Source organism: Mus pahari, chromosome 13 (genome assembly GCF_900095145.1).
Source record: "Mus pahari chromosome 13, PAHARI_EIJ_v1.1, whole genome shotgun sequence".
NCBI classification, from domain to species: Eukaryota; Metazoa; Chordata; class Mammalia; order Rodentia; family Muridae; genus Mus; species Mus pahari.
The window spans coordinates 73,788,842-73,804,023 of NC_034602.1; the positions used below are offsets into that span (position 1 = coordinate 73,788,842).

A 15,182-nucleotide genomic window follows, 5' to 3' on the forward strand; every position below is an offset into this window, starting at 1 on the left:
AGAGAGAGAGAGAGAGAGAGAGAGAGAGAGAGAGAGAGAGAGAGATTGATTCAGTGCACAGCCTCTGGAGTTTCTCCCCAGGCATGTGCTCTGACCTGCAGGAACATGCACAAAGCTGAACTAACACTTATTAGAGCTGAACATAGTTTCAGATTCAGGTAGGGGCATTTGTGATGGGGGCTGAATTTGCAATTCAATCTCTGAGAAGAATGAAGAAAAGAATGTAAGGTTAAAAGGAAAATATTTTCTGTGTTAAAAATGAAGAGAAACACAATCACACCGTGCATCAGGATTCCGTTTGATTTGGTATTGCTTGTCAGCCTACGAATGGTAATTTTTATAAGTAATGACTGGAGTTTTGTATATCCTCTTTAGGAGAGATCAAAATTAAGCAAATTTGGAGAAAACCAGAGACTCAGTAAGTAGATGCTGGATTGAAGGTCATAAAACAGCGGATTCGTCAATCACAATTAGGAAACTTTTGAACAGTCCTATCTGACACCTAGAAAAATGTCCGAGACAATAGCTCCAAATGAGAGAAATCCATATGCTTATCAAGAATTAGAATAACAATACATAGAGGTATAATAAATTAAGAATCCAGATTCTCCTTATTTATGCACCTGAGAACAATGTCATATAATAGATTATATGCTTCATTTTGTACATTTTGGAGAATTATACATATATTGATATATCACACTATTGATATTTATTCAATAATATGCAATAATTTTAATATGTAATAATTTAATAATATGCATAATTTCAATGAACTTTTGTCTTGAATTTACATTGCCATTTGCATATTTATTAGACATAATAGCTGTCTTTTGATTTGAAATATTTTTATAATTTTTTATTAATAGTTTTATTTGTTTACATTACAAATGATAACCCTCTTCCCGGTTACCCCTCCACAATCCCCACCCCATCTCATCTCCCTCTCTCCCTACCCCTTTTCCTCTATGAGAGTGTTCTTCCAACGACTCACCCACCCTCAAGAATCTGCATCTAGGACAGTTTCATAGGGGCTATCTAGATTGTCCAACATTACAGATTGATTCAATCAGGACTTTAATGAAGCCATGCACTTTCATACTACATAGAGACTGGACAACAAATGTTACAGCTAGCTTTATTAATACTTGACTATATTCCTAATTTTCTTTAGTCCCCAAATATGCCCCAAAATCAGTAGGAAAAAAATTTAAGAGAGCTATGCCACCTCTCCTCAGAGGTGAGATGAATGGGTTTTGATGATTGATGAAGGATGTTTGTCTTCATTTAATGGGAGTGGTTACAATTGCAATGTGCTTGGTTAGGGAGGAAACAAATAAAGGGGGTTATATTTAGTAATTTATTTTTCTCTTTCCTTTTTATTTCTTCTTTCTTTCTCTCCTACCTAGTAGTAATGGAAAAGGAAGAGAGAAGAGATTTTTAAAAAGGGCAGAGGGGGCATAGAAATAATATAAGAACAGGTATAAAGGGTAGATTGTTGAATCCACTCTTAAACAGACTTAATAAGCCAAACTCTTATAGTGGTTTAGATCTTTTTATATTGATACAAAGTTAAGGTTATATTTGGTTACATTGGCATAGGTATATCAATACTAAATTAAGATAATATTTAGTTATGTTGGCATAAATCTTTGTATATTGATGCAAATTTCAGGTTATAGTTTGCGGCATCATACTAAATTTACTATGTTTTCCACTCTTATTAAAGGTACTGTTCCTATATTCAATTCTTCAAAATGCAACGTTAATTTCTAGTCCTTTTGAAAGCCACTAATACAAAGTGTTTAGGGTAATTAAGAAATACATCTCATAATTAGTTAAACTATGATCATGTTAAATACTAGTTTAGTTAACTATTTGTCTAGAAAGAAGCAATATTTGCCAGTTCAGATATTAGGTAGATGGTCTTCAAAATTCTGACACTGACAGAATATGGCATTTTCAATAAGTTTTACTAATTTAAGCTTTTTTTTTTTTTTTTTTTTTTTGACAAACGGTGATGTCTGCTCATGGCCAAATTCACTTTGCTGCAAAGAAGATTATGAACATCAAAGAACATCCATATGAATTTTGCTTCAAACATGGCAAGTTAGCCCCTGAGCGAGACTATTCTTGATTCAATTGCGGACAACATGGTGTCCAAAACTGACAGACATGCACGCGGGGAAGCTGACTTCTGAGATTTGCCAAGGCAATAGAAGCAACCCTTCACAATTCCTTTTTTCCCCAAATCATCTGTCAGGTATTTTGGGCTAGAAGGCTGAAGAAGATGCTCCGATGATGACACATGCACAAATTTTGGGTAACTGTCCAGACTGTAATTTCTATAGTTGTAGAAGCTCTTGCATCCACTTCATAAATACTCTGGTAATATTAATTTTTCTCACTTCTCAGATGGGCTTAAAGACTAGATAGTTATAACCTCACAATTAAGCTTAACTTATTTAGGATCTAATAAAATGTTTCAGGACTCTAAAGATGTCTTTAGCTTGATTATGCATGTTATGATAGAAAATGATTTAGGTATGGAGCATTAAATACCAAGATGGGTTAGAATATAGAATACTTTCCCCAATGTTGTCAAATACATATAGACAGGGCATTATGAATGTCAAAGCTTACCAAATAGTTTTCACAATTATTTCATAATATTTATTGTTGTATATAGTTTATTATTAGAAGAAAAGGAGACTTGTATTGAACTAAAAGTGAAGAATCCTAGAGCAAATATCTTGTCTATAGTATGGATGCATCGGCTGTCAATAAAAACTATGGCTTACAGAAAAGGGTAAAATGAATGGTGGAACATTTGGTAGGTACAAATAATTATGGGAAAGAGCTAAGCGTGTGGAGATTTGCCCTGAGACATGAAGGAGGACAGATGCATGAAAACTGAGACAAGGTAATCAGCCACGTGGCAGAACTTAGGTTAGAATAAATGGGATGTTATGTTACAATCTAGTCAGAGAACAAGCCAAGCTGTGTGGGCTAGGTATTTGTAAATATATTTGAGTCTCAGAATAGTTATTTCTGGGAACAGGAGAGTGGGTGGAAAAAATACCCCACTACACAACCTAAAAGCAAAATGTACCCAGTTGAGCACCGTAGCATTACTGTTGTGCTATGTGCTCTATTATTGTATTTGAGATGCCACAGTGAAGAAAAGAAATATCCAGTGTTGTAAACCAGGTAAAAATCCATTCCAAGGAAGATTATAGGTCTTAAGTGAGTATTGGATAGTAGTGTCTAGCAAAATTGATAGAGCAACAAAATGCCTCCTAAATATGTATGCCTTTGCCCGCAGACAAATGCTACTTTCATCCATCATCAAAGAAGTCTCTGTTTTCAGCGAATAAGAGTGATTGGGAGGCTCAAAGCCATATAAAGTGCAGAGAGTAAATAAAGGGTAAGTGCTCATTTCTATATAAACCATGAAATATACCACTCCCTCTAAGGTTCAGGAAACATTCTGAAATCGGTGTTGGAAAATAAAGGAGCTGGAAGAGAAGGTTAGATAATCTGAAATACCAATGTCCCAGCACTCGGGAGCCAGAGGCCGGCGGATTTCTGAGTTCGAGGCCAGCCTAGTCTCGAAAGTGAGTTCCAGGACAGCCAGGGCTATACAGAGAAACCCTGTCTCAAAAACAAAAACAAAAACAAAAAAACAAACAACAAAAAACAACAACAACAAAAAAGAAAGAAATACCAATGTCTAGATAAAATAGAGGCAGGTAGATTTCTGAGTTTGAGGCCAGCCTGGTCTACAAAGTGCGATCCAGGACATCCAGGGCTATACAGAGAAATCCTGTCTTGAAAATATATATAAAATTATATTTTATATAATATATATAAAATTATATATTAAATAAAATATATTTATATATTATATAAAATATATATATAATAATATATATAATATATATATAAATATATATAAAATTATAATTTTATATATATTTTCAAGACAGCTTTGCATTCCTTTCCCAAGTATGTACAAGAATGGTTCCATCAAATCAGGCATGGAACAAAGTAGGATTCACAGGACCCCACTCCTCAAGCTGAACTATTTTCCTCTGGTAGATTCAAAAGAAATGGGAGTTCACAGGTTTCAGTACTATATGCCTAATCCCCTCACTGTTTTCCAATTGATTGTGGCATGACCTTGATTAAACTGAAAGGTTCACTTAAAGAACAGGAATGGTGGTGACAAGATTGGGGTTTATAAGGATAGGGAGGAGATAAATGATTATAGAGGAGAGGGGAAAGCAATATTCTCTGTACATGTATAGAATTGACAAAGAATACAATTATATAATTAAAAATATATAATATACATATAACAGCTACTAGCACATATGATTATAAATAAGTAACAGAGCTATAGAATATTTTCACCATATTAAATTATCAAAATGAGTTACTGTTAATGTTGAGACTTTTTATATTGAATTTATTATTTTTACATTTATAAGATCTTCGGGTCACATTGAACATTACATCTTTTTCTATTTGTTCATCCTCACATCCACCACATGCTATCTACTGTAGCGTGGGGAATTCAACAGTGACTGTATCAGTAAATACAATGACATCCTCTCTCCCCAAAACATTATACGCCATTAAATGACTATATTAAAATTAATAATATTTATGAAAAAGGTATAATCAGTGCTTTCAGTGTCTGAAAATGGAAAATAATTAACATTGGAGTAGAATCATGTCATACATATATGAGAAAAAAACATAATATTCGGGGTCACCAAATAACAAGGGGAGTGGAAAGCCCCAATTTATTATTTCACCAATAAGTAAAATCTGTAGTACCAGGTAAGGCTACTGCTAATTGAATTTTTAACCAAATGAGCCCCCATAGAAATGCCCAAACAACACAAGTTATTGCCAATACTATTGATTATTCTCCACAAACTGTTGACAAGGGCCTCTTCTTGAAAGCAATGCTTACATGTCGAATTGAACATGGAGAAGTACAGCTGGTGCATAACTAGATCTGTCATCCCTATTGACTATTTTCCATATTACTAGAAGGTACTTTGCACAGTACCTGAGGAGAAAGTGAGCTACAAGCCTGATATCTACAGTGGTGACCTTCATGATTAATATGCTGGTATAATGGAACTAATGTATGACTAACCAATCACTACCTAATAGACTTAAGGTCTACTCTATGAGATAGAACTTACACCAGACACTGCTTGGGTGACTAAAAACCTGAAACTAATTTGGTCATAGACCTATGGGAAAAGAAAACACTATGGTTTTTTGATATGAACACAGCCATAATGTGACTACTAATGACATTCTGCTATACCCATATGTAAGTGTCTCGCTCAGACATTATCAGGAACACTTCCTTCTGCAGTGCATGAAAACTAAAACAGAAACCTGCAACTGGACAATAAGTACAGAATTAGAGACATTCAGTTCTAGATGAGATGTCTTCAGCAAAATCCTGCCCCAATAAACCTCATGGAACTATGTGGAGGAGAAACAAAAAGACTGTAAGACCGGGTGGATAGATGATCCAAAGGAAAGAGCACCTTCCAAACAAAACTGGCCCGATACACATGTGAACTCAAAGAGATTATTGCAGCATTCACAGAGCTTACACAATTTCAAGCCAGATGGAGTACCAGCTCTGAGAGGGGACAGTAGATACATGGACCTATCCCTAACCAAGAAGCTCTCTCTGATTGACAGACAACCAATACTTACTTACAAAGGAAAACCAACACAAAACAAATTCAATTGTATTTTGTAAGTGAACCGTTTTTGTATGTATGTCTCCCTGTGTACAACTCTTTCTTAGGCTTTTTGGTTGGTTTGTTTATTTTATTAATTTACATTTGTGTCTGCTCTGCTTCCTTTCTTCTTTTTTTTTTTTAAAAAATGACTGTTGAACAAGAGAAGAAAAACTGAATGGTTGGAGAAATAGAAAAGGTTTGGGAGAGTTTCTGGGAGGGAAAGCTATGATCAGAAAACACCTTTAAAATTTTTTTAATTAAAATTGAAGTTAGGTACATAAGAAAGTTTATAAACTTGCTGGGGCTTTTTAAAAATAGTGAAGTGTCGTGATTTGAGACCTGTAAATAATTTAGTCAATATATTCTGAGATTTTAAAAATTTGTAGAAAGATAGAAAAAATGAGGAAGGGAATGAATTGAGATAGGATGTGGAGTGGAGGTGAGGAAGGAAAGAGAAAGACACACTAATCATCACTTGCTTGAAAAGATTTTTAAAAGACTGTATAGATAAGTGAATGAAAGGAAATTAGCCAAATTCATCGGAGTACATTATATATAATCCATATAGTTATAGACTGCAGTATTCTCACCAACCTCTAAAACAAATAAATCATAACTTAAAAAGTGAAAGAACCAAAGCGGGATAGACAACTCACTCTCATTTCTAGTGATAGACTTAAGGTATGAGGCTTGGGATATACCAAAGGAATTGATATGATTTTCACTTAGGCTACTTAAGTCAATCTGTCTGCATGACAGCTCTAGCTTTTGTTTTCTGATCAAGAAGGGTATAAAACAAAAATATCATCCTGATGTTTAAGACCAGTGCTCTACCGTAGTTTAACGTTTGAGATAAAGAAATAGAAACAATAGCAGTTACAGGAACAACATCACTATACTCCAGTGCCTGGCATCTCTTGTTTTGCAAGTACATTGAAGACCATTAGAGTTATTAACCAGATGCGCATGAGATCCATCTCTGGCTCCAGATACTTAGTCCCTCTTCTTGAGTCTTCTCTTTTCTTTCTGATAACTCTATTAATCTTATTAGATCACATAACACATCACTTTCTGTTTCAAATGTTCAGTAACTACTCACAACTACTAAAGAAAAAACAAATACAGAAAATGTTTTCTAAGGGGCAGTTTTGATAAAAGTTATGGGAATAATGAAACAGTAAGAAACTAGTTGTCCTCAAGTGTAGCAAGGGCCTTTATCATGTTAGAAGATGACTCCCTGATAGCCGTGGGAGCAAACTCAGTATATGTTCTTTCCTCAATGAAAACATGTCAGCAGATCAATATTTTTTAGAGATTAAAATTGCATCTCTTTTCATGTTGTAAACACATGATAGATGTAAGAATTACATAAATGGCTGGGCATGTCTAAATGATCTATGGCTTCAAGAAAGTTTAAATTAGCTTATTACCTTGAAATAATCAAGGAATATCAACAGAGTCATCAAGTACCTCATGTTTCACAACTGAAGAGACTAGTGTCCACACATTAGATTCGATATATTTTCTATTAAATTACTGCATTGTAGGAGCAGCTGAATCAATTTTGTTGTCCTTTGAATAAATGAGGCAAAAATGTGTGAGGATTTTTGAAGTCCTGTGCATTACAATGATTGGATAAATAAGACTCTAAATGACTAGAAATGTACTGAACGCCTGAACCTTGGAGCCCTTATTGCTCTCTTAAGTACATGTGACTTCTGGAGTAACCACTTTCTTCATTCGTTTTAAAGCAAATGCACACACTTCTGTGGTTAAGTAGGAGTAGGAGGCAATTCTCTTTTGGTCCAAGTATTATTCCAGGTATTCAACATCCCTACACACTCCTAGGAGCCAATAATCTAGCTTGTACATTCCTGGAATGCGACTTTTCCACTTTTTTTAATTCAATTTTTAAAATCACAGAGATATAAGCTTGAGAGTAAATTTTATGCATCGTGATTTTAAAGAACGCAGGAAATATTTCTATTCAGCATGTGGGATTGGAGATTAACACTATACTTCTAGAAGCTGGAACAGGAATGAAATATTAATCAGTTTATTTAACAAATCTGGAATGAACCTGATCCACTGGAAATTCCTTAATTTACCACGGAAAAAGGAATTCACAAATAGTAATGTTAAAATGGAAATATGTCTGAAACCCATACAACTTATACTGATTATGTCTTCAAAAAGAGTGAAAAGATAATTTACTTATACCATCAAAGAAAGTATGTAAGATCAATACAATTTTTTGAAACCATCCTAATTTCTGATATCTATACTTGAGGCCATGTAATTTGAAGTTATGCTGAAATCACTTCCTGATTACTTCAGGGCTCAAGATAGGAAAGGCAAATGGAAAATAGAGTATTTCATCAGGGTAAGAAAACCCTGACTCCCATAAAAAGCAGTAGAAGGTGAGTTGTAATATAGACAGAAAATAGGCATGCCTGGACTAGAATAATGAGTCTTATGATCTGTACCACCAACAAAATAAAAATCTGAGAAGTACAAAATCAGTGATTTATTTGATCAGGACTTCTCAACACTTTTCATATTGGAATACATATTTCTATTTCACAGCTCTTTAAATGAAGCATTTTAATTTGAAGGAAGACTCTTTGATATAATGATGTATTACTTATCATTGTCTATTTCTTGATTTAATTACACATCTTTAGCTATCTCTAAGTTTCCTGGAGAAAGATTGGACAGATGAAGTCTTAACAGCAGCATTATGATTAACATCAACCCCTACAAGTTCAACATGTCTGTAGTAAACTGTTTAAAGCAGAGGCAACGAATAAAGCTCTCCACGATATAGAGACCAACTACTTTAGACACACTGCTGATATTTTAAGAGGTTAGAGGTTGAGGGATCCCATCTGAGATAGGAGGTCTTCTCCCGAAAGTTGTCTCCTTTGTAAAGTAAAATTCTGTACTTTGGAATAATAAATGTTGGCTACTGTGATGGCTGTTATTAGATATCAACATGGCTACATCTAGAATTAACTAAAACTCCAAAATAGGGTAGGCAAACCTGTGAGGAATTTTGTATAATTTGAAGGGAAAAAAAAAAAAAAAAAAAAAAAACCTACATCTAGTACGGATCTTTGAGGTAGAAAGACACTCCTTTGATCCAGATGTCCTGAGGTGGGAAGGCATGCCTCTAGTCTGGACATTCCTCCTGCTGGAACCCTATATAAGGACGTGGTAGAAGGAAGGGTTGGTTCTTTGCCTGTTTGTAGCAACTTCATTTCTTTCCTAGCATTAGAAGGTACTCCTTCAGGATCCTCACCTCATGGACTTCAAATTACTGGATGGCTGGTCATTCCAATCAGAGAAATCCATTGTTGGATTAGCTAGACCACAGTCTGTAAGTCATTCAAATAAATCACCTTTCCCTTTTCATACATATTCATACCATAAGTTGCGTTATTATAGAGAATATTAATAAAATGAATAATAATTATGAGATGTTATCTAGAAATAGTTTATTGTTTGGTATAAATTACTTATATGTGTATATAGTAGAAGTATTAAATCTTAGTTCAAATATGGTCATTGAAAAATTATTTTAAACCACATAAATATATGTGCAGGGCCATCATACATATACAATATTTTGTAAGTAGACAAATTTTCAACTTATTTCAGTAAAATGCTTTATCTTATAGGATGTTTTTTAAGTACTTGTTGAAATATATATGTTTTAGTTTTCTTAAAAGAATACAACTAAAATATGTTAATGGGAAAAGCAAATCTAAATATGTATTTGATAAATAAATACTGTTAAATTTCAAAAACATTATAATTATATAAGTAAGATCTACAGAACTAGAGAAGGACATGAAAAACTATTACTTTTCTATGTGTTTGTATACCTATTGCAATTGAATTTCTATCCATTCTTTATTCTCTTTCCAATTTGGATGAGAGATTTTTATACACAATATATGTAGCCCCTAATCTCCTGCCATGCTTCCTTCCCACAACCTAAATGCCTTGCCCTTGTTTTACAGTTTCCTTCCCTTGCTTTTCTGCTTCTCCTTCCCATGAGTTAATTTTATTGACCAAGAATATCATAGCAAAACTACTAGAATTATTTCCTGTTAATCTATAACTATATTATATAAGTATTTATTAAATGAGGATTAGTCTACCATTTATTTTTTTTCTTAAAACTATATTTTATTAGCTTAAGTGAGAAAAGTATCACTTATATTGAAATGAAGTTTCAGAATATCATGTTTTGTATAATGTGTTAAGTTTTGTATACATATTCATATGTTAATCATTTATTCATATTTTATAGACAAATTTAGCTCATTAGTTTTCATTCCTAGCTTAATGCAAAATTTTCATATTGAATGAATAACCAATTTTCCACCTATATGTTTTTGCCAAATTTATCCATGTTTTCCTAGCACACACACCTAAAATATATCAATTAGGAAATATCAGAACATCTGTTGAGGATAGTAAAATTTGAAACCACAAAAATCAATCACAAAGAAATAAACATTTTGAAAATCAATCCTTGGAGGAATTTAAATTTTAAGTTAAAATATATATAATTATTTTTATTTAAAAATAAAATCTTCATAAATCTAGAAGCTTAAAAATATTATCATCAAATCTAACTCAAAATTCACTTCCTATGATGTTGGAACTTAATGAAGATTCAGCCTTTTTCGTTGAACCTAAATAGAAAACTTCTTAAGAGTTTCTTGACATTAACATTTTATATGGAATTGAGCCATATTTGACCTATAATAGTGATACTAAGAAAAACAGTATTTTAAATTTGAGGGATACATTGGAAGTGATTTTAAAATATGACAGCCATTAAAAAAGTGACAACCAATACAATAACTTCTCACTTGGCAAACATTACAAATTACAGTTTAGATGTATCATGGCTACTGGATGAAAAGTAACTTTTTTTTTTCCTATTTTATATAATGAAGGTCCAAATCATATACCTTATAATCAGAAGAAGCCAGTCAATCAAAGACAACTAACATATATTTTTTCATTGGTAATGTCCCTAATAATAAAGTCATTCTCTCATCTAGCCTATCACTAAGGAGTAGCTTATAAAGATGTTAGTATCACAAAAACTACTGAACTTTCTCTGAAGGGAAGATACATCACAGTGACATCTCATTATGTACAAGATGATATTGGGTAGCTCCTTTTAGACTCAAGTATGGTTAAAGATATTTACTTTAGAAGCTTGAGGCAACAGCATAAAAATCTTTATTTTTCCAAAATTCCGATGGTGGTTAATATTACTGATCACTTACAATGCTTACTATGACTACTGCCATATGCCAGCACAGGCACAGATTCCAATGTTTTCTTATACTTATTAGAAAAAAATAATAAAAAGCCAGTATAATTTGCAAAGAAAATACAGCTGTAAAGTAAGAAAACAAAAAGCAAATAAAGCATGTTATACAAATTAATTTTAAAAATATATCTGGACATTAACAAAGCAACAAAATGTAGATTTGCAACATAAAGCATATACTATGTATATTTGTTATGTATTATAGTATATATAATACATTAAAATATATGTTTAATACATGATAATTGCTATGTATAGATGATTTATTCCAAAAGTGTATAGTTAATGAAATATTTTATTAAACCATACCTCTTTGGGCCATGGATGTTTGTACTAAGAAAGCCTTATCTTTTCTTTAAAATAAAAAAATATACTTTGAGACGTAGTTTCGTTTAGTTCTTGACTTTGTTCATGCTGGGGACATTCTTTTACAGGACCTAGTAGGTCCAGTCCTCAGCTGTGGATTCAATTGGCAGATCAAAGTCTAAAATACACAGTTGGGTTGGGCACGACACTTACCTGCTTGATTCGTGGTTACATTTACAGACACATACTGCCGGGTGCCTGGACTCAAGTCGGAAACTCCGTTCACTGCCTCAATTTCAAAGGTATAGTTTGTGTGAGCAAGTAGGTCCACCATCATGACAGAGGTATTTTTCAGGCCGATTTGCTGGGGGAGGTACCTGACATGACCGCCACACTCCTCACACACACCTGCGTGGGAGTTGCACTTCTTGCATGCAATATAATACGACACATCTTTCCGTCCGCCAGTGTCAGCAGGCGGAATCCACTCCAGAAAGACACTAGTTTCATTAACATTTGAGATGGCATTCCGAGGAGCTGAGGGGGGTCCTGGTTTGCAAAGTAAAGTGAGAAAAACATATTTAAGATGATATTAATTAGTTGCCCTTGACCATACTAATCCCTGGCCTGAAGAAAAAACTAAATTTATAATTAATTTTTATGTCATAATTTATAAAAATTTTTAAAATATATTTTTTATGAAACTGGTGTTTTATACACCATAAAAATAAATTTACTTTGGGAGGGTTATAAAACTTATTTAATAGAATCAGATGTTTTCCTTAACATATATGTACATAGTCATGGAATAAACCTATGTATTGACAAAAACGTTGGATAAACTTTTATATTTAAAAATATAATACATTAGATTATTTGCAAGTTGGATATATACTTCCTTTCTGGGATCTAGAAGTGAATATGTTCAACTTCTGGGTAGCTCTTGACACTGGCAAGTAATCACATGGATAGATAGTGAACAAAATTGAAACTTCTCCTGAACGGACATTGCTTAGGGATAATGAATAACGTCAAGACCACTATTGCTAAACTAGGTGCTTTTGATTACTGCAGTTCTATTTCAAAATTTTACTAAAGGTTGAAATTCTAGTAAAGATGGTGTAAGATGAGTGGAGAGTGCTCAGGTTTTTCAGGATACTAATCTCCAGTCGCCAACCTCTCCAATAAGCAAGAAATTCTTTCACCTAAAATCCTTCATGGACACTTATCATCTTACAATAATACTATAGCAGCTTTTCTAATCATATAATTTTTATTGCACACTTCATTTTTATAAAGATAACTTTGATTGCTTAAAAGGTTTTTCAACTAAATGCTAACAATAATCTCAATAGCTTTTTAACCGTTTTAAAACCTAATTATTCATATACTCAGGGGAAATAAAAATGAATTGGTGTAAAGTCAAATTTCAGATATTTAAAATTTAAATTTCAGTCAGCATGAAATGTTATGCAATTGTGTCTCCTCAAATAAGTGTGCCCTTGCATTTGTCTTTGTCTCAGAATCAGAAGCGTATCTCTGTTGAAGATCTAATCAGTACCACTCAAATGGTTATGAAATCCTGTGGTATGTTAGCAGATGATCAGGATGAATTAAACTCCTTAAAATAATCTGGCTAAATTAGCTAAAAGTGTATGACCCAAATATAAGGCTCAATGTTTATTTCTATCCAACATTAATTCATCATCTTTAAGAAACACACTTAAAAGTAATTTTAAAAGAAAACTATTATTTATGAGAATTTTTACAATCCTGTATAGATGAACAATTCCATATCTAAGGACTTCGCTTGCTTTCTTCAACCACTCTTCAAGGATCCCTGTTTCTGGTCCCTAGGAAGGCTTGCATACATACAGTCTTCTACAGCTCTGTTTTAGTGCTCACTTTTAACTCTCAGCCATTTCTAAATATATAAATATATTATCATTATTTAGTACAAGTGGGATTATTTAATAGGAAGAATGGAGATACTTTAACTTTAGGTTAAAAAAAAAATAGTGGCCTTAACATTTGAGGAAAAATAAATGTTCCTGAAGTGTGCCAATTTCCAAAGTGTTTCTACCAGCTGAACTGAACTCCTCTCCTTTCTTTGCCTTAAATCAATAATGACTGTCTAGCTTTTTACTTAAAACTCTGGCAACAATACACCCACAATTTTAGGTCAGAAGCTACCAAGAAAACCAACTCAAGTGATATGATTAAGTAAAAATAAAATTAAAACATCTGAAGAAGCCTATATCTAAAACATGGCACAGACCCAACAAGAGATATGATATGAGTACCAATGTATAGCCATGAGAAAAATTCCTGGATTAAGTATATTCATGAGATACTTTGATTTCTTCCTTCCTTCCTTTCTTCCTTCCTTCCTTCCTTCCTTCCTTTCTTTCTTTCTTTCTTTCTTTCTTTCTTTCTTTCTTTCTTTCTTTCTTTCTTTCTTTCTTTCTTTCTGACTTTGTCCTATAGTTTTATAAAACTCTGTTCCCAGAGTTTATATATGAAAAGGAATCAAAATCATAAATAAAAGTTTAAAATGCCAATGGCAGAACAAAGTTCAAGATGTTCTTCTGAACATTAATTCGTCAAGACATAAGAGGATCATAAGCAGTTGTGGTACTCTGGATCTAGCTGAAAACAGACATTCACACTCACAGTAATATTTTGTGAGAAATGAGCATGAATTACTATTTCTTTGAATACAGTAGTAGAATCTCACAGAACTGAAAGTTGACAAAATCTGAAGTCTGTGGGCTTTAGTTCCAAAGGAGCACTAAGCAGTTCTTACCACCTAATCATAGCCTCCTCCTGAGTTCCCAAATAAATAAATAAATATAAATGTACATTCATATTGATGTTAACAAGATGTAAATTAACACACACTTTGTAAGCATTTATGAGATGGTGCAGATTCAGTGTCATATTTTTGTGTGCCATTATTTTCTGGCCCACCAATTTCTTGCTGTTTGATAATTCCTACAGTTTACATGTTAAACATTGTTGAGTTCCACTATAAAACAAGAGCTTTATCTTTCCACTGGAACTTATTTGGTCAGCAAAATCAGTAGTTTCCAATTACAAAGAGTGATATATTTTAGTCATGCATGAAATTCGGCCACTGAAATTTGTTTAAAATCAACCTGCGATTACTTTATATAACATCATTTGTACTGTTTCTGACTATGTATCAAAGATAACATTTATAGTCTTATGAACATCATTGAGTGTATACAGTTAATTCGGAACTAACAAGTAAGTCAAGGGATGCCATGAGGGAAACACACATGAAGAAAGATATAATCATTTTTCTCCTCTTTTTCTTTTCTTATTTTCATTTATTAGACACTATCTTAGCAAAAATTATCTGAAAGTACAGTCACCAAGCAAGAAAATGTGTAAGTAGCCACACTAGGTTTCCAAAAATATGTTAAAGTATGAAAAATATAAAGCTTGGCTAGATGCATATCCATTCACTAGCAAAACTGAAAATACTGTTTACTGTCTATCCGTCTCCACCAATTTGATGACAAGTAGAGCTTCGGTAACACTTCTTCCAAAGAAAGACTCATTGCAGATACATGAACGTCTAAGCTGAAAGCTGGGATTACATACTGTTCTAATCTAATTTGCCACCTCATTGTCGGGCTCTGCAGACTGCATCCACATTTTGGTCAATGACTTTCTGGATAGCTTTACGGTTTAGTCACCTAAACTAT

The 15,182-nt window shown here is 33.2% G+C and overlaps 1 protein-coding gene across 10 annotated transcripts in view; it reads right to left on the reverse strand.

Moving 5' to 3' along the window:
* The window catches only part of Epha5 (EPH receptor A5), a 334,366-nt gene that overhangs the window by 142,628 nt on the left and 176,556 nt on the right, over window positions 1–15,182 (reverse strand). For 5 of the 10 annotated variants that reach the window (XM_021211294.2, XM_021211291.2, XM_029545114.1 and 2 more), the window contains one exon: window positions 11,662–11,997. The exons of the other annotated variants lie outside the window; for them this stretch is intronic. In XM_021211294.2, the coding sequence (XP_021066953.1) occupies window positions 11,662–11,997 (336 nt within the window). The remainder of the gene's footprint in view (window positions 1–11,661; window positions 11,998–15,182) is intronic. 10 annotated transcript variants of the gene reach the window in all.